Genomic DNA, 20,194 nt, shown 5'->3' with positions numbered 1-20,194 from the left:
AAAGTCCCTCTGGCTCATCAGCAAAAGTGAAAATACAGCTTTACTCCAAAAACAAATTTCTTCTTTCATGTTTTAATAATTCATGGATTTTCATATTTCTTATTATAACTTGTAACTTATTTCAACTCAGCTTGATTTAACTTTGCAAAAAACATTGAGAAGAATTGTACAGTTACATTAAAATATACAAGTACATTGGTGAATCCCATTATAAAATATTATGCTGTCTTACAACGTTCTTAAAAAACAAACTAATAAAACAGCTCACAGAAACCTCTCTCTATATAATTTTTCCAGTATCTTTTAACATGGTCATTAGTCATTATCATGGTCATTTGTGGGTCTTTTACATTCACTTTTGTTTTTGAAATAAATGTTTAGTTGCATTAAATAGCATTTATCTAAACTAATTTCTTTTCACTGGAAACATGGCTGCTATCTCAGTTGAGGGTAAGTTTGAAGCATAAGCACTCTCATCATTAACAGATGATTACAGGCATTCAAATACCAACATGGATAGACATCATGGACAAAATAAAACAGCCGTGCCCTATAGAAGTACAGGAATGTTTTCATTTTGTTGAGGAAATGAACAACAGCTCCTCTATATAAGCCAAAAAAATCAAAGAGATCTTGAAGACAGGTCAAAGTAGTGTCCAGGGCCCCATCACTTCCCACGTTACCCTTCCAACTCATTCAGTACCACAAGTTGAGGACACAAATGCAGTTGCACTGAAACATGCATATATGCTCTTTACCTTGTTTACATTTTTGTAATGTTATAGAAAAGCAAAACTGGATGCAGAAGGCATGCAAGACTTCCCCCCAAACCCATCATAATAAAATCACTGCACAGCATCCTGGCTTCTGCAAGAACCATGCTGGATGCTTGAAAAGCAAGCCAATTCAGGCTTCTCTTGGCCTGTCAGCTTGATACAAAGCCAAACAGGGAGTGATGGAAAATTGCTTTCCCTATTGTACGCACGTTGTCAGCAAATTACCATACTGGCAACAGGGCAAAAAGAAAGCAGTGACCTGGCAAATGTTTCAAATGCAATATAAATAAACCTACTCATTGAGTAGCTTTAAGGTTTCCTTAGAAGAAACAGGGTTGCAAAGACAGTGGACAGGAGAATCTGAGCCAAGCACACTCTTCATGGTGTTAGTACAGAGAAGGGCTCAGAGCCAGAACATTGATCTGTATACTATAAAGAAAACACAAAATAACAGCACTGCTGCGAGTACTGACCTTTCGAAGCGCAATTCCATTTCAGAGTGACTGGAGTGGCAATAAGATAATATGTTTGCATAGATGTGACTGCAGTATTTTCATTACAGGGCAAGAAAGACCTTAGAGATGTTAAACAGTATGTGAAGCTTTGCATCTCCCCAGCACATAATTTAGTTATATTTATAAAACTGTTCAACTGTTAACTTGAGGTGATCAAATATTTTTTAGTCTAATTAAAGACATTTACTGACAGGAACCATTACAGTACTCAAACTTCTTTTATTCTGAAGATAATGTGCTAGATGCTTTAAAAAAATCACATACATTGTATTTTACCTTTGTAAAACAAAATATATACTCCCTTGTTCCATTAGATTTGTACATATAAGAAAAACATTTAAAAGAACAATTCAGTAATGCCATTAGTGCTTATTTAAGATTGCACGGCAAAGATCTTAGAAACACCGAGTTCAACTTGGGAGTGTACTCATATCCTACACTTCAATACAAATCTGCAAGCACAGAACTTCAGGACATAAAAGCCTTATTATTTGGAAGGGTATTCATTATACCGCATTCCACTGTGTAACGACACATTTCAGTCTGACACACATAAATTGCTCCCCTTCTAATAGGCCACATTATCAACTGCAATTTATCTTTTGTTGTACAATAACATTTATTCCCCCAACGAAGGTAGATGCATACATCTTCCACTGTATTTTCTAAATATCAGTTGGAAGTAAAATTTTCCAAATGTCCTAATCATTAAAGAGCCTACATTCTGTTTGCAAAACTAATGTAAGCATTTATTGACAAAAAAACTCATGAAAATTCAGTGGGACGTAGGTGTTTTTGCAAACATTATACTTTAGCAGTGTTTCATACCTTGACCTTTAGCAGCCGTAGATGGAAGCGGCCTGTTCCAGTGAGTAAACATGCACCCAGAAGTAACAAGGAGGTTAAACACTTAGGTACTCTGTTTTAAAGAGAAGCCTCTGAAACATCAACTGTCATATCTTCAAGTACATTACAGAATATATTATAATGTGAAATGACTGTAAACATCCCCCATATTTCACATTAATTACTGGAAAGTGTTCTCAAATTTCCTCTCCTACTGAATTTGTTAATTCCAGGAGCTCAGAAATTCAATATTTATAATACCTTCACTTTACGAGATACCAGACCTCACATTCAGTTCCAAGAACATAAGCAACTTCCTTCCTTCCCCAATCCCCACTGGGGCATAAATGTTCATACATAATGCAAAACACAGTACTTCATTCCAGAGTGCACAGCCTTGAAATGGTACTGGCTTTTCCTCAAGGTATGAAGGTTAAAAAAAAATAAATAAAAATAAAAAGTCACCACATAAACCTCTGGACTTCCACGCTATTTGGCCATTGAAATGTTTTGTTTAGAAAAAGAAAAAAAGCTACCACGTTCACAGCAATATAAAAAGCCAACTCAAGGAGTTGTCTGGAAAGAGAGGGAAATGGAATATTGAGCCTGTATACTAAGAATGGTAAAATAAAGTAACGAAATTCTAGCAGCTTTTGAGGAACGGTGACTGCTAATAAGCACACAAAATACATTAAGGTCCAGAATACTGGTTTTGTTTTTAGGGTATCAAAAAAACTCCAGCCAGCAAATATATAGGCTGGAACTAATGCATATTTAACAAGTTCGTGCCTTTGGAAGATTTTTCTCCAGACATAGAACGTGTAATGTCTGTTATCTGCTAGTAAATACTTATGAACGTAGGTAAATTTCCAAACCAGGAATAAAGAGATGATGGTGATTAAGCCGTATTGCACAGGGTGTTTCCGCAACGACAGAAGGAATTTGCTGATTTTAGTAGGGGTCAGTAAGTGAGGGAAGGAAAAAAAGACAGTAAAGGACAGAAAATAGAACAGCTGAGGAAAGTGCAGACAGGCTTCGTGGCTACTTCTGTCACCAACAACTATCCCACCATTGACGAAGACAAAAACAAAGAACGCAGTGACTAATATGATATACGGCCAAGTTAAAGCAACAAGCGTAACTAAGTTTTTAGGTGATGTAAGATATTCAATAAGAAACTTCAATACTCTGATCAGATCTGGAAACGATCCTTTCATGGCAGAGATCTTTTCATCTTTCTTTTTCAGTAACTCTGTCTTCCAGGCTTCATTCAGCTTCTCTGCAACAACATTTCCAGCACAAAAAACTGTCCACACAATATTTGTCTGGCGAAACATGAAGCCACAAAATCCGAGCAGAGCTGAAGCTTTATGGTTACCATAAAGGCACATTAAATATGCAAAGAGAGTAAAAAATACTGATCCCGGGTCCGTATAATAAAGGAATGTAAAAAAATAAAGGGTGGGAAATATTGCAAGAGTCAATGCAGACAAAATTCTCTGGAAACCAGACACAGCCTAGAGAAAAAGCAGAAAAATGTGATTAGTAACATCCAATAAATTTATATATTATTTGTGAGAATTCAATTACCACAATATAGCATCTCTAATGCTCTTTGATTCCATTGCTGCACGAGCACACACGCTAGTTTTGTTAAGCTCCTGCTATGTTAATATAGAGTGCTGGATGATACAATGGTAAAAGACAAACGAGAACATGGCACGTTATTGCTGGTGAGATAAAATATGGCGAAGAAAATGCACCAACTCCTTTCATAAGTCAAGTGTTCACAGATTTGTGGTATCAAAATTATTATGGGAGTATAACTGCTCCCATACCTAGGATAAAAGAACTGTAACAGACAAAATAAAGAGGGAAAAAAAATCAGTTCTTCACCAGGTTCTGTTTGTGAGACAGCAGAACACATCATTCTGTGCTTTTACTATTGCATCTTTTGAGGCCAGCACACGAAACAGTCAGTTCAAGTTTCTAATCTTTGGTGCAGCTTTTGTTTTTTATTTTCATTATAATCCACAAATTAAAAAAAAAAAAAAAGAAACTTTAAAGAAGGTAGGAGATCATACAGTTAAAAACTCCTCCCAAGTATGCCACTCACTACATGACATGATGCAACTCACAGTGTTAAAAAATGCTGCGTGTTCCTGAAGGATGTAGTCTGAGATGAAACAGACGGTCACCACCAAACAGAAAGGAGAATACAGAAAACGCTCAGAGCTCAAAGAAGTGGCAACAACACAAGCACATTTTCTCACACTTATACTACTATCAAGAAACTTTTTGTTTGCTTATATTTATATTCCCACTTCCAAACATAAACTTATTTGTACCAAAAAAAGAAACAATGTATTGAATTTGACCTAATTCTGTGTCTTATCCTGTGCTTAAGCATGAAGAGTTTTCTGTATGATAACACATCAGAGGAAGTTTTCTTTACAGTAGTGGAATCCTTGAATTAACAGAGAGCAAGAAAAAACGTTCTTATGGTTAAAAGAGAAACAAAAGAACTTTCACTAAGGCAAAAGGTTTTGAATAGTCCATTAACCACTGTAACAATTTACCTACAAGAGTGGTAGATACTCCATCATTTTAAAAATACAATAGTCTTCTATCCAAGTTGGAATGTTATGTTCTGGATGGGTGGATAGCTACACAGGTAAAAAATTGGCTGGATCAGTGTACCTAAAGATTACAAGAATATTGCAGAGATCTGTACTAGTATCTGTCCTGTTTAACATTAACATTTGTTGATGATCTGAAACAACAGAGTACAACTTCATCACGTTTGTAGGTGATGCTGACCTATGGGGACTTGAGCAGTATGCTCAAGGGAAGGGCTGCCACCCAGAGTGACCTGCATGGGCCAGAGGAAGGGTGCAACAGAAATCTTATGAAATTCAACAAGGGCCTATAGTAAATGCCAATATCTGGGAAAGCAAACCCCCTACAATGATACAACCTGAGCATGGATGGAGTAGCTGAGGATCTCTGGAAATTGACCTGGGGTTCTCAGCAGGCAGCAAGGTGAACATGAGCTAGAAGGATGCACTGGCAGCAAAGGAATAGCAACAACCTCTTGAGCTGCTTTAACAATAGGGTAGCAGCAGATCAAGGAAAGTGACTATCCCTTTTTACTCCGTATTTGTCAAGCTGCATTTAGCATACTGTGTCCAGTTTCGTGCTCCACGATACAAAAAAGCCATCACTAAACTGGAAGAAGTTTAAGGCTACCTACAAGCAAAGGGCTACCAGGAGAGACAAGGGCTGAAGCACCTGGCCTGGGAGGAGAGGCTGAGAGGGCTGGCCTTGTTCAGCCTGGAAAACAGATGGATTTGGGGTGTCTGAACAGCAGCCTACCAGTACCTATCGGGAAGGTAAGATAAAGCGAGGTAAATGGAGCCAGGATCCTCAAATGGTGCATGGTGGGAGAACAAGAGACAACAGGTATAAACTGAAATGAGATGTTCAGACTGGATGTAAAAATAAATAAATAAATAAATAAATGAAAACCCCCACACACACTCCTTTTCCACCACAAGGACAGTCAGGCAGTGGAACACGTTGCCCAGTGCGGTTGTGCAGTCACTCTCCATCCTTGGAGATTTTTCCAGTCCCCACCCTGAGCAACCTGGTCTGATCTCAGGGCTTGCCTGCTTTGTGCTAGAGACCTCATGAGATCCCTTCTAATTTGGATTATTCTCCAGTTCTAAATATTGACATCAAAAGTGGTATATCTCTAAAGAACACATTTTGGTTCACACACAGCTTACAGGGCTGCATTCAGGATTCGGTGGTTAAAAGTTTTGTGGAGAATCTTAACCAACTAGATGAGTTAGTATCTAATAATTTTATATGTGCATTTCAATGGGACTACTTATAGGTATGCGTAACGCCGAAGTTTTAGAGGATCACACCCTGACAGAGAAAAAATACTACGTTTTTAAAAGAAAAGGAACGACAAAAGTGGTAGGAGTACCTGCAGTTATTTAAAACTGACAGTAGTTCATATATGCAGTGAAGTAAACACACAGTCAAGAAGTTGTTTGTACTAGTGCATAAAATAACCCAACTTTGACCGTACCTTATTTTTCTGGTGGATCTTTAGGAGCAGTAAATAGAGCAGGTAGAAGTTGCCAGCACTGAAGAGGAGGTTGATAAAGCGGAGCATTCCCGTGGAGCACACGATGGGGCCCGTCCACCCAAAGAGCCAGGCCACAGGTTTCACCACGCCGACCGACAGCAGGTACAGACCCGGCAGGGTCGTGATCATGGGGTCCCACTGGAGGACGGGGACAAGCAGAGAGGGGGGTCAAAGATGTGTGACAGAGACCTGAGACGTGCAGCAGGGTTAGGATATGCAATGCCAATCCCCGCTCTGTTTCATCGTGTGGGTCAGGGAGTTATTATGGTTGGAGAAGCCCTCAAAGCCCACCTGGTCCAACCACCCCCTGCCACCAATGCCAGCACTACCCCATGTCCCCAAGCACCACGTCCAACCTCTCCTTGAACACCCCCAGGGACGGTGACTCCACCACCTCCCTGGGCAACCCGTCCCGATGTCTGAGCACTGTTTCTGAGCAGAAAATGCCGTTTTGTTGGACTTGAGGCGTTCTTAGCCCGAGATCTCCTTCTGGGTTGACCTCGCGTCCCACCGCCCTCGCTCGCCCCACCCGCGGCAACAAGCGGGCAGGGCTCGGGGAGCAGCCGAGCCCGGGGGAGAGGAGGGAGCCGGGGCACCTGCAGGAAGCTGCCATGGCAGTAAGCTTGTGCCTGGGGGACGTGGAAGACCTCGTCCATGTAGGGCTCCCGCAGGCGGCGGTTGAACGCCGCGAAGAGCAGGGAGGAGACGAGGAAGGCGCCGCTCATGGCGGCGGAGAAGCCGTACGCCTCCACGCCCTCCATGCTGCCGGCCGGGGAGGGCAGGACGGACAGGGGGAAGGAAGAATGGACGGAGGAAGAGGAGGAGAAAGAGGAGGAGGAAAAGGAGGAGCCAGGCGCAGGCTCCCGCTGCTGTGCAGGAAGGAGCGAGGGGTGCTGCAGGCGGATCGGGGGTTTTTAGGGGTGCCGCAGCCGGTTTTTCCCCCTTCACCAGCACCCCTAGGCGGGTGCATGCAGCGAGGGCTCTGTTTGCTGTGAGAAAAGGGCGAAAGGGTCCCACAGCCCTGCGGGCAGCAGCCCCCCGGCCGCCCAGCCTCGGGCATGGAGGCGCCCCGTGAGGCGGGGCTGGAGCTGCAGCAGGAGCTGGAGCTCTTCCCCGGCCGCAGCGTCGCCCTCCTCCTCTTCACCGGCGTGCAAAACGCGGCCGCCCTGCGGAGGAAAGCCATGGAGGGGGCCGTGGAAGGAGCGCTCCTCAACCCCGCCATGGTGAGGGGGGCCCGGTGCTAGCGGGGGGCGGTGCGGAGGGGCCGCCGGGCGCCCCCCTGCAGGCGCCATGGCGGGGCCGCCACGGGGCCGCTGCCCCCGCGGGGCCCTTCAGCGTCGTGCGAGGGTTTCTGTGTAAAACATGCTGCCAGGGAAGGATGAGAGGCATAAAAAGGTGTCTTCTTGGTTCCCGTGGCATCTGATTTCCTGGAGTTATTTAAATGTAGCGCCACCTGCGGAATGTATTATGAGCTGTGCGCTGCTCTTGTCAAAAATCAGTGGTGTGCGGAGCCTTAGTGCTCGTGTAAACTCCTAACTACTTGCTGAACCGATTGTTTGTTGTCACTAGAATTAGCAAAGCAGTAGTCATGAAGGAAAACAAGATTTGAATCTGTCAACTTACCCATAGGAGATTTATTAACGCGATTATTTTTCATAAGATTCCAGTAATCTGACTGAGAGTGTAATCATTGTTTTTACATCAAGCATTGCCCCTCTCAGTAAGCCATCCCATTCGCTTTGGAAGAACAAGAATTTTTAAAAACATAAAGTACACTTAATTGCTCACTCTTAAAATTACAGACTCAAGCCATCGAAGTTATTTGGTCAGGTGTTTTTTTTCAGAGTTCAGAATATTATGTTGAATTTCTGTTTAATTTATGTCATATTTTACAGATCATAGATCCTTTTCAAGTTCTTGTGGCAGCCAACAAAGCAGTTCATCTACAAACGATAGGTAAAATGAAGACCAGATCTCTCAACGCAGAAATTATTTTCAGCCTTTCACCAAACAACAATGTAAGATTTACTGATCAAATATCATTTTTGCCAAAAAAGCTTGCTAATAGCCCTGCAGCCAGACTAAATACAGGTATCCACCTAACAGTTTACCTGGCATACTAATAAAAGTTACTGTTATTTTTATTAACACTAATATGCTGTTATTTCTTGTAAACTCATCAGAATTCCATTATCATAAAATGTTTGTTAATTTATACTTCGGGTTTATTTGATCCAGTAGCTGAAAAGATTGTTTAGATGTAGTGAGAAAATGACTTGCAGTATTTTGATCAGTTCCATCTTTTCTTAGATTTCAGATGCATTTAAAAAGTTTGGCATTTCAGACAGCGACACAGCAGTACTCATTGTTCTGGTTGTAGACAGAGAAAAACCTCTAAATCTGGAGGATATAGCATCTCATGTAGAAGGCCAACAGGTTGCTCTAGATGAACTTTCCCAACTGACAGACACTGCCAAAGTTAAAAAGGTATGTAAACAAAAGAGGTGACTGGGGTAGAGAAAAGAAATAAATTACATAATTGTCTATTTATATGCTTCAATTTACATAATTCACATAGGGTTTGTTTTTCTTTAGTAAGACTGAAAACTTGTTTTACATGCAACTTTTTCTTATAATGCTTTTTTACTCTGGAAAAAAAGTTGTAGTCCTAATGGTCTGATATCACAAATTTTAAGTTATCAAATTCTTAATGTTGTCAGAAAATTGAAACATAAAAAATGAATTCCAGATTCATTTTGATTTTCTAGGGGGAAGTCTTTGTGTGTGTGTACTTTTTTTAAATGTATGCAATGGACTTTTCTTCCTGCCACAGCTTTCATGTTTTTCTTTCTTTTTTTTTTTTTTTTGTTTGTTTTTTTTTGTTTGTTTGTTTGTTTTTGTTTTCCTGCAGATGTACAAGATTACTCCACAGGAAGAAAAAATGGGCACCTTATTAGACAGTATTGTTTGCAGAATGTCAACAAAAGATGTTTAGCAAAAATGTGGAAATAAATTTATTTTGAAGGAAAAAGTGGACTTCTGAAGGTGTAAAAACACTTTGCAACTCTGTATCTCAAGACAGTATGGTGTAGTACTGAGTTGTTGGTTACATCTGAGCTTTAACTGAGTCAGCTTGGATGTGGGGGTTATCCGGGCTGTATTCTAAGCACAGAGATTAGTTTGGCTGTGCTAAGCAGAATTTGCCATTGACAAATTGTCCATTTTCCTAATGATAAAATATGACTTTTGCCAGAACCTTAAGCTGATCATAAACAGAAAGTTTGGAAATTTGTACTTACTTTTTTTTTTTTTCAGCAAATGTTCTGTTATCCCTCCACAGGTTTCAGATATTTTTTATCAACCCTACCTTGATTTGATACCTGAATTTGATGGACAATATCATTTTAATGATACTACTTCCAGATTTTTCTGTCTCTGTAGTGTGAAGTATTGCTGATGGCCTAGGAAAATGGAAAGTTTCTATAAACTGTCTTCAGTACTGTCTTTCTACTAATGGGACAGTCATTGTCCAGCATTTGGGAAAAGGAATGGGGGTGCATCATGGCACCCAGCAATGTGTGCAGAGGTGCAATGTGGAGCAGGGGTTTCAGTGATGTGCTGAGGAATGATTAAGGTCAGTATGGATGGTGTTAGCACCAGACAATCTGATGTCATCGGATGCAGTGTAGTGCTGAAATACTGCTGTATTGCTGAGTTATTTTAGTGTTAGGTTTAAAGGATAATGAGAGCTTCTTTTACTGTATAACACCAAGCGGCAGTGCTGACATCTGAAAGCTTGGTTCCAGGTACAGAATTCACAGAGAAGTTTGCACCGTAGATTTACTCACTTTACATTGTGGATATAATTTACGTGGCATTCCAAAAGAATTGTTGAAATAATTTTGCTTGGCAGAACCACTGTTAGGAAGGAGCATCAAAGGCAGCTAAAGAGAATGCTGATTTCCAGCAGTCACCAGGTCTGAGTGCCCTGAGTATCATTTGATCACAGGCACCCTGATTAAGACAAATGACTGTCCTAATTAGGTAGCAGTCTTTAGTTTACTGTTATGCTTTATTGTTTTTCTGGGACATGTATAAAACTGTATATTTCTCTGCATTTTTTTCCCGATGTTCTGAGTTGTTAGGTTTTTTGTACTGTAGCCCTGTGATGGAAGCATTCTTAGGACATTATTATGGGTTCAAATCCTTCTTCTGGATTGTTGCAATTAGAGATCTTAAAGAATTGATTAGAGGTCCTTTGCAGCCATTTTTTCTAGGATATAGCCAATACTTAGCAAATGCTAAGGGAATGGCAAGGTTTATCAAAATAAAATATTCAAGAGAAGTGGGTGTGCTGATTTCTTGATATGAAAATGGTTTTACAGAATGTGTTATCCTTTCTAAAGGAAATGTGAGGCATTATTAAGAGATGGAGCTTAGGCAAGGCTTGAGTCTTCCTGACATAAAATGTGAGTTACATCAGCATGGCAGAATGACTGTGGAAAATAAAAGACTTGTTTTTATTTTATGACAGTCCAGTTGGTACATGGAGTATGTCATCAGATTTGCTGGCTCCACTGCTGACATCGGTTTGAGTAGTTTAGAATAACAGCAGACAGGTATGCTTAAACCACAGCCTTTTTTGAACATGTGTAAATCATCAGTCTGGTCTGGTTAATATAAAAGAAATATTAATGAAAAGATCACTGTGTAATAACCGATACACACATTCCAAACGTGGGTTCTCAGTTTTTAATTCTAGTGAGGTTACTTCATTGGTGTAGAACCCATAAGTAGTTTGTTACTGTTGTCATGTATTCCGAGTTAGATTATGAAAGTGATTTACTGTGGGAGCTGTTTTCCTGGGTGGATTTACAGGGAATGATTTCAAGAGCTGTAGACTCCATAACATTCGGTCAGAGAGGTGATTTGGATCTGTTGACAGAGAGGGACTGTGCCATCACCCTACTTGACCACATTTTTCCCCTACCCATGACTGCGTTATCAACTTATTTACAAAAATAAAAACAGTAATAAATGTAGATTCTGTTGACCCTGCAAATTTCTGTTTGTCTTTCTGAATACATTAAATATTAGTGAGTTTATTCCTATAATTTAACTGTTAGTCAACTACCCCTTCTATCCAGCAAGGCAAAAGTTTGAGAAAAAATATTTAACACTTTGTAACTTACAGTATTGATGCATCCAAGCCAGCCTAGATACATTTAACAGCTTAAGATACTATTTGATGGTACAGGTAAGCCAGTCTAAGAGTCCACTCTTGCTGGAAGGCCGTGGTCTGATTTCCCCTTTGATTCACGTTCTCACAATTTTCCTCGTTTGTCCCAGCATGCGTTGGACTAGCTACGTCAAGTCAATTTGCAGAACAGTAATCCAAAAAAGAAGTGGGTTGCTTTCTGCCACATTAACGTGCCAAGTCAGGAGAGCCAGCATGGGAGCAGTGAAAGGGTACGTCTAGAGAGAAAGAACACCCCAGCTGTCCCAACATTTCCACGGCTGTTCCCAGTACTGCCTTAGCCATCAAGTGCGACTCTGCTTCTTTGTCAAAAAACGTGGCTAGCCACTGGGGCAAAAGTGAGCCACCAGTTACCGTGTTCTCTCTCAGGGTGGTGCCATTTATTCTGCTAGTAATCTTTAATATGACTTCTTTGTTCCATTTCACAGAATCACAGAAAGGCTGAGGTTGGCAGGGCCCTCTGGAGGCCAGCTGCTCTAACCCCTGCCCAAGCAGGGACACCCAGAGAAGCCTGTCCAGGACCATGTCCAGATGGCTTTTAAGTATCTCCAGGAAGGGAGACTCCACAGCCTCTCTGGGCAGTTGAATTTCATTTATTAGGAAACTTAATTCAGTACAGTCTTTCACACACAAAGAAATCTTACAAGTACACCTGTCCTACCTCTGAAAAGTACAGTACTAGATTGCTTTCAGAGTCCTCAGTATAACTGAGAGTACTTTTCCACAAAGCTCAATGATGAAGTCTGAGATATGATTATGGAGGAATCTGAAAGAGACGTCTTGTGATCAACATCAGTGCAGCAAGTGATTATTCCCCACTCTCCTGCTGCATTGCAATCCTTAGCTAAGGAGAGTGGGGAAAAATCATGAACACAATCTTTTTATAAGGAGGCTGTGAAAGGTACATTCTGCTTTCTCAACTTCATGGTGACCCCTGCTCCCCTTTTTTTTGGTGGTATCTCAAATTCCAGATACCTTTATGTATTCTTCAAGAAAATAGAGATTTTTTTTAATGAAGATGAAAATTTGGTGGTTTTCAAACCATTGAACTTTCTGCTATGTCCTCTGAACTTTCATGTTTTCTTCTCCTCTATCATAAGGTGAGAGAGAGGAAACAACCATTTTCAATACCCTATTTGGGTCTCCAGTGCTTCACAGGCAGGAATATATCTGCAGTATTTACAAAATCAGTGAATAAATCCTAACCTCTGATGTGCAGCCAATTGCTCTAGCCTTGTGTGTGTGGTGTGCAGCCAAATCTTCCAGCTCTGTTAGTGTGTGTGTGTGGTGGTGGTTCTTTTTGTTTGTGCCGCCCTTTCACTATTAGGCCTGTACATGACATGGATTGAACAAAACCAGCAGCCTGTGCTTCTAAAAGTCAATGACTAAAACCTCCTGTTGAACTCACTTTCCTGATTAAATGCTTTGCAATACACGAGTTTCTTGGAGGGGGACTATGTAGCAGAATACACAAAGCTGTATTTTACAATGAGTTTATAGTTCTTGCTAAAGCCAGCAAATCATTACTGTTTGAGTTAAAGATGATGCCAAGCTTTCAGCCTAGGCAGATCTGAGACACGACACATCTGAACTACTGGCCAGTCCATCATGTAACAGGTGTATATAACCACCTCTGGGCACGTGGTGGATATATACTTCAGGAAAACCTCATGCTCTCATGGCTGAGGCAGTCGTCCTCCCCTCAGGGGGCTGCAGACAGCCTTCACCTGTGGGATGGTGAAGGATCAGAAGTATACCCACCACATGGCTGGAGAAATGTACGTTTTGGCATAAGATGTGAGAGGTTCTTGAAGGAAAAAATCTGATGACAGATTCTTCAAGGAAAGAGAGAAGCAGAGAGTAGGCTGCCTGCACATCCAACCAATTCCACCTGATTGTGCTCTGGCCATATCCAAAAGCAACTGTGAAGAACATAGCACATAAAACATAGCATAGAACATAGATTACTTTTTCTCCAGTCCAGTTTATGAGCTGCAGCCTGTGCACCTCTGAACTATGTGTTTAATACCAACGAAATGTGTGTTTCTTAAAGCTGTGTATGTAGCTTATGATTCTGTACATCAGGTTCTTAGAACAAGCAGCCAATCTGATGTACAAAATCTTAAGCAAAGGAAAAAAGTGCTTCAGCCCTTGGTTAAGAGTTCAGCAAGTTAATTCCCTTCACCTTTGAGTGTGCCTGCTCCTTCTCTGTTCAGTGGCTTCCTCTCTTGTCATCCTAAGCCTCAATTGCCTGGTTTTACTTCCCGAGCCCTTCACGGTTTACATCTGTCTCCTCAAGCATAAGCTTGTTCTCTTGCTTAGTTATGTTTTCAAAGCAGCAGCGTCAGGCCTCCTTCTGTGCCTACTTAAGCCAGGGGAAACTCTCTTCATCACTTTCAAAATAGGTGATTACAGAGGACCACTCCTTGACCTCTTGTCATAACCATCTCTCTCTCTCTCCTATAAAAGCTGTGATGATGGTAAACGTCCAGAGTGCTGAGCCCGGCGCCCATCTCACAGCCCTAGTAGCCTGTTTGTTTTCACACTGTTGTCAGGACATATAAATCCTTCTGTCTCCTCTTGTACTTAAAAGGTACATTAACAAGGGAAGGGACGGTGCTTGTGCTCTCACTTGTAATATTAATTCATCATCCGTGCTTTATGACTGGACCCGTGTGTTCTATGGCAATGTATTTAATACACCAAGCATCTGTTTTCTTATTCCCATGTGTGCTGCTCTTCAGGCAGCATTATCAAAGCTCAGCTCTCATCACAAACCACGAAGAGATGCTGCCTTACCCAGGGTGTTTACCTGGGGCTGCAGGAGCACTGATTCCACACTGGCCTGCTTACAGCCGACTTGGGTCTCTGCTCGGGGCTGCACTGAGCTTTGTGAATACTCCTTGGGGTGACTCATGTAGGCCTTCTCAGAAACATCTTTGTTTCCATACCCCTCCTGGTTATGCATAGATAGCAGAATAAAGTACATTGTGCTTACAGGAATTGTGTGAATACAGTGGTAGCTTAATCTCAATTTCCAATATCCTCTTTTTACACATCCAACAATCACAAACCCTATTGGCTCTAGTAGCACACTCAGAGCTCACATTGAGTTGTTGTCTGCTATAACAGCCAAAGCTTTGGGTGGTTTTTGTTTGTTTCCTTTGTATTGCTACTTCCTAGGACAGAATCCTCTGTCCTTTAATATGACTTAAGCATTCTCCAGACAAGCGTACCATCTGCCCAGATTCCAAGGAGGAATGCAGCTACTACTTAATTAAAAACATGTATCTATCCCTAAATATTAAAGATGTCTTGCAGTTCTTTAGTTATTGGAATATTATTTGTTAGTTTAGGCAATGCTGAAATCTAGAAACTAAGCTAAGTTTGAGCTCCAAAGGATCAGACTCTGTTCCCAACAGCCGCTGCCCTTCAGAGCTGCCAATCAACCTGAGCTCATCAGGGCTAGGTTACCATGCAAAGCTGAAGACTGAGCCACATGGTCCTGCAACAAAGGATGCTTAGAAATACAGTTTATTTCATGGGTTCATTCCTGAGGTTACACCAGAAGTTGAACGCATGCAGATGCAAGCCCCGTCATCCATATAAACTCCCTTCAGCAACTGAGATGAGAAAATGATTTGTTCAGAAGTCCTTTGTCTGCAGGATAGCTGTTTTTATTGATTGATTAATTAATCTATGTTGTTGTGGCAAGGCAGATAGTTGCCTGTTCATAAAGCATGTTTTACCATGGATTTGGACAGGTAATCTTAGCAGAGGTAGAGACTGGACAACGTAAGATTAGAAAATGGAAAACTGCTTTGATATACAAAACACTGACAGATAAAAATACATGTATTAGTTGAACTCTTCTTCCCAAGAGTGTATTATGCTTAGAATGTTTCATATACATGCAAAAGGTACTACAAACAAGTTTATATGTTATATACAAACAGTTATGTTATTCACAACGTTATGTTCTGTACATTGCCTATTAAATCGCTTCACAGCTTCAGTTCCACAAGTAGCAGTAGTCTAAGCAGTTTCAAGTACACCGTAATAGGCAGGGACCATTCTTTGTGTACCTCCTGGGTACAAATAATCAATACAAGTATTTTTTTTAATATTTGACTAAGAAAGCGTACTGCTACTACTATATGTATGAATCCTTCCTTGTCCAGGCTCCCCAGATTGCCATCAGAAGGACCATGACGATCACTGTGTAAAGCGTAAGGACTGTAGCAAGCTCATCTCCACGCTGTCGCTTGAACCCAGAGGTACTGTGCCAGTTCTCATGTGTGTTGGCATTGTTTCTCTGTCTGTTGTGAGCACGGAGCGAATGTATCCTACCACCAAAAAAAAAAAAAAAAAAAAAAAAAAAAAAAAAAAAGATAAAAACAAAACCGATTCTGTTTATTAACAGTTCAATAGTGTTTATAACGAGTCCAGAGTGTGTGTTGAATCACAGGCTAGATTTGGGAAAGAGCTCTTCAAAGTGGATGGGGCTAATAAAGGAATTTCCATAATTGGAAACGCAGAACATTTACTGGCCGTTTGGTATATCTCTCCCACTGACACGCAGAGAGATTGGACACAGGCTTCTGAGAGGATGCACAGTGCTCTTATTCTCTGCTGTTGATACAGGTCAGTTTTATGAGAAAAAACACACCCTTATGTTTGGCAATATTATGCAAGTGGCACGGTGAAAAAGAAAACAAACAAACAAACAAAAAACACAACAATTTCTAAAGCTTTAATCCATGGGAATAAGCACAGCATATACTGTGAGAGTTTCCCATTCCGCTCTGATGATGGGTTTTTAGAAGGGATTTTCTCTCTCTGCTTTTTAGAAGGGATTACCCCCAGTGATCAATGTCACCGTATTCTTTAGCCAGCGATACCAGTCAGGAGCAAATACACAAACAGTATCTCCAGTGTTCTCTGAAGTAACATTTTATTCTCTCTGATTCGGATTCTACATTGCTTTGCCACCTTTCCCAAATGGTTTGAAAGTGGAAGTGCTAGTCTAGAGTAAGTGACCTCCAGCTATTGTTATCTCATCTGAAAAATTGCCTGTTAAGCTCCAGTGAATCTGCTTTCTATTTATTTATTTATTTATTTATTTATTTTTAGAGAGAAAAATGTTAAATGCCCGCAGTTCCTCTTAAATGGAACGCCAAAGGGAGATCAATCAGCCTGTGACTTTGCTGTATCTTAGGAAGGGGTCTGAGGAGTATTAGACGCATTACAGCTCTGGTTCATGCATTTTTCTGCTGTCATTATCACAAAAGAGTAGGAGTTACCAAGAAAAATGTTATGGCAGATACAGCCTATAAATAAAGAGCTTTAAATACAAACTATATTTAGATACCTATGCACTCTTGGAAGAGAGCTGTAAGAACAGAAAGAATGAAAAATGAGGAAGTGCAATCTGCAAAGGTAATTCATCAATAAAAGAGAAGTTCTGCAGCTGAGATTTTACAGGAATTTGTTTTAGAATAAGAAATGCACATTTATCAATGGTATAAGGACAAGGGCTACCTTCTGTGTAATCAAAAACTAGGTAACATAGATCATGATTATCTGGCAGCATTATGTTAAGACTGCGAGGTGAATGTTGTCAATATTTTGCTTTCCCATTTCTACCTGCCTGAGGTGAATGCAGCTTACCTCCTGCAAGCATTCATGGTATCGTAGTGATTGTGTTCCCAATGAATCGGATTTCTTCTCGCAGAGAGGAAGAAGTAGTCCTTGTTTATCCTCTTCTCTCCTTTCACAAAAGAGGAAAATCTTCACTCTACCAGCAAAAAGAATCTTTCTTCTGAGCGCACCAATTTGACCAACGCTGGTCTGGGAGTGCCTGATATGTGTCCATCAAAGCTCTCAAATTGCTGGTCTTCTAAAGCTAATTTTGACACAATTCTTCAAGAAATTCCCTGGAGCAGCTCACCAGGCAAGTGATGAGTAATCCCAATGACTGACTTCTAGCTGCTGGGATCCCTTCTTATAAACAGTGGCTAGCTGCTAACATGCTGCCAGATTCATAGCAACAGAAGTAACGCACAGATGGAGGGTGCTGCTGGTGAAACATGCAGGATGAGCTGTAACTCAGAACTTTCTATTAGATCACAGGCTATTTTTGCGTAAAACTTAGTTCCTTTCTATAATTGTAATTGGGTTTAACTTGCCTAGAGTGAAATTTCAAGCTACCACCACTTAGATGTACTCTAATATTCAAACATTTTTATGAAAAATATGAATCTTCTTTAATAATTTGTTGATTTTTATAAGACAATCATATTCTGTAAGCAGTCAATAGCCAGTATATCAGCACGAAACAAAATATTTGGGCATTTAGGATTAATAAATAAATCACATACATCCTATTCTTCCCTGCTCACCAGAAACCATCATTGACAAGAGACTGTGCTAATAGAAAAGTTCTCCCAAAAATTGTGTATTGCATCATTAGCTGGGTTTATGATGGTTTAAACATAATAAGTCAAACAGACCAGCAAGCATTTGTAGGGCTCATTAATAGAGGGGATTTAAATTTGTAGTTTGGAGAAACAGCCAAAAGCCTTTCTTTCCCAAAAGAAAATCTGAACATCATGCATCATCTTTAAAATGCCACACAAATAAAATAACCTTACTACTTATTTAAATGTTACTATAACTTTATTGTCACATTTAATTGCTGTTGACTTAAGACAATTCCAAACTTGTACTTCTGGTACGTGTGTAAAGGTTTTTGCCGTTCTCTCCCATGGCGTTTTTGTATAAATCATATTTGATTCCTTTAGTTTTACTAAAATCATTACCAATGCCCAAATATCTCTTGGGATATCACTTACACTCTAGAAAGTCTGTTAGATAAAATTTAAAATACAAAATAAATGTTCAAGTTTACAGAATTAAATGCTTTAAATCTTGAGACTGAGCTTGTTTACTCATGCTCTCATCTGTCTTAAAACTCTATTCCGTGAATACCATTTGTAAAAAAGGGCTATTTTGTTCTCATCAAGACTGTACCGGTTTAATAGAAACTGCTTGGAGTCTCCATTTCCTCTAAATTAAGGCATTCCACCTATAAAGGCAGTACATCAGTGTGCACTTCTACAGGCGTGCATGTGCCCTTTACATCTAACAGCTATGTGAGGAGCAACACAGTGTCCCTGTAACCAGTGGAGTTACTGAAGATATCATATTTTTCATTATTGAGAATATTTTAAGCATAGAATAACAGAAATATTACAGTGACTTCAAGGTAGAAATGTAGACATCAGTAAAAAATTATAGGCTTCCACTGATTTTAATCAGTTATAGCTTTTACAGATCTTGTTCTGAGGATATAGACAGTTACAACTTCTGGATTCTGCAAAAAGAGCTGGATGCCTGTATGCTTAAACAATATATGCACAGGGGTAGATGCCACAATAAAAGCTGTACGTTATTTTTTTTCTGTATATTTTTAGTTTTCATCATTGTTTTTTGTTTTTGTTTTTTTTTTTGTTTTGTTTTGTTTTGTTTTGTTTTTCCTACTTTAGTCCTAAGATCTATACCACTTACTGCCTACTTGTCCCTTTCTCCATTAGTTTCATCTCATTTTTCTGCTTCTTTTTGATCATTTCACTTTTTGACTGAACTAAGCAAAAATAAGTAGGTGGAAGCCTAATGTTAGAAGTGTGAGATTGATGATTTTTGAACATGCAATAAACTTTTGAGATCTCCCAAATTTTCTTCTTCTTCTCTCTCTCTCTGTCTCTATCTCTCTCTGTCTCTTTCCCATCCGGTATCATAATTTTCTGTGGGGAGTATTATCCTTTATAGTGCACATGGCCCAGTTTTGTTAATACAGGCATGGATGCTTGCTCATTTTTACTGAAAAATAATCATTATTGAGCTGTTGGTGAAACATTCTCTAGGCTAAAGCAATGCAAGAGAAGAAAGGTAAAAGCATAGAATTGAAATGGTTACATCAGTAATAGTAATTCAGGGACCCATGAGAAAAACACAAAAGGGAGCAGCTATAAAATCCTGAGAGAAAAAGCCAGAAGTTGAAAGATAGCAATTCTTAATTAGCAAAGATTTGTCCTTTTTACAAGCAACAAAACCAGACAATTCCCACCTCACTGACAAGCGCCTGCCAGGAGAGACTCAGGTACTTTTGCTGGGTGATGGGGAGAGAGGGAGAGATGGAGGGACGTGAGCATGTTAATTTTCAGCCTGGTAGCCTATTAGTCCCATTCATTTACTGTTGATAAGACAAGAAATAGGACATTTGTAATAACACTCAAGTTGCATATATACTGCTTTGAAGTCTCCATCAACAGTGAAAGACACCAGAATTGGTGGCCAGATAGAGATAGAGTTACACAATATTTTCTTTGCCTATATGAAAATCTGCAGGTCATGATTAATTATTGTCATTCAGCTCCTAAATTCCAATCCAATGATTTAGATAGTCATACTCGAACGCTCAGAAAAGAATACACCACTTGACTTTTATTTCTGAAACAATGTAAACTCATGTATATCTTAGGAGACAACCCTGAGCGCTGTGTACCACAGGATTATATGTCAAGAGGTAATGGGCACAACACAGGGCGTGCTGCCTGAACATCAGGAAGCACTTCTTTAT

At 40.2% G+C, this 20,194-nt stretch overlaps 2 protein-coding genes and 1 long non-coding RNA gene across 3 annotated transcripts; 1 reads left to right on the top strand and 2 right to left on the bottom strand.

The window, feature by feature from the left end:
- Nucleotides 1-1,490: 1,490 nt before the first annotated feature.
- On the bottom strand, nucleotides 1,491-7,139 carry ALG10 (ALG10 alpha-1,2-glucosyltransferase). Its single transcript, XM_084510373.1, has 3 exons — nucleotides 6,893-7,139; nucleotides 6,237-6,434; nucleotides 1,491-3,654 (listed from the first exon to the last, which is right to left on the bottom strand). Exons 1-3 carry the CDS (start codon nucleotides 7,055-7,057, stop codon nucleotides 2,599-2,601), a joined length of 1,419 nt encoding a protein of 472 aa, XP_084366499.1. The 5' UTR covers nucleotides 7,058-7,139; the 3' UTR covers nucleotides 1,491-2,598.
- TPRKB (TP53RK binding protein) lies at nucleotides 7,131-10,641 on the top strand. The gene is made up of 4 exons (XM_084510377.1): nucleotides 7,131-7,519; nucleotides 8,192-8,314; nucleotides 8,607-8,783; nucleotides 9,208-10,641. The coding sequence occupies exons 1-4, from the start codon at nucleotides 7,355-7,357 to the stop codon at nucleotides 9,289-9,291; spliced, it is 549 nt and encodes a 182-aa protein (XP_084366503.1). The 5' UTR covers nucleotides 7,131-7,354; the 3' UTR covers nucleotides 9,292-10,641.
- A 4,430-nt stretch (nucleotides 10,642-15,071) lies between these two features.
- Nucleotides 15,072-17,621, bottom strand: LOC311432172. Its single transcript, XR_014689866.1, has 2 exons — nucleotides 17,224-17,621; nucleotides 15,072-15,899 (listed from the first exon to the last, which is right to left on the bottom strand). It is a non-coding gene; the product is annotated as an uncharacterized lncRNA (long non-coding RNA).
- Nucleotides 17,622-20,194: the final 2,573 nt, after the last annotated feature.

Source organism: Aythya ferina (assembly GCF_964211825.1).
Source record: "Aythya ferina genome assembly, chromosome: 1".
In the NCBI taxonomy this organism is placed as follows: Eukaryota; Metazoa; Chordata; class Aves; order Anseriformes; family Anatidae; genus Aythya; species Aythya ferina.
This window is presented reverse-complemented; position numbering and strand designations above follow the sequence as displayed.

Bases quoted from the DNA above. Each gene is read 5' to 3' on its own strand.
- ALG10 (XM_084510373.1), bottom strand. From the start codon at position 7,057: ATGGAGGGCGTGGAGGCGTACGGCTTCTCCGCCGCCATGAGCGGCGCC. The intron at 6,435-6,892 runs GTGCCCCGGCTC...CCCGTCCTCCAG, and splicing joins GCCATGGCAGCTTCCTGCAG to TGGGACCCCATGATCACGAC. The intron at 3,655-6,236 runs GTACGGTCAAAG...CTTTTTCTCTAG, and splicing joins AGATCCACCAGAAAAATAAG to GCTGTGTCTGGTTTCCAGAG.
- TPRKB (XM_084510377.1), top strand. From the start codon at position 7,355: ATGGAGGCGCCCCGTGAGGCGGGGCTGGAGCTGCAGCAGGAGCTGGAG. The intron at 8,315-8,606 runs GTAAGATTTACT...ATCTTTTCTTAG, and splicing joins GCCTTTCACCAAACAACAAT to ATTTCAGATGCATTTAAAAA. The intron at 8,784-9,207 runs GTATGTAAACAA...GTTTTCCTGCAG, and splicing joins ACACTGCCAAAGTTAAAAAG to ATGTACAAGATTACTCCACA.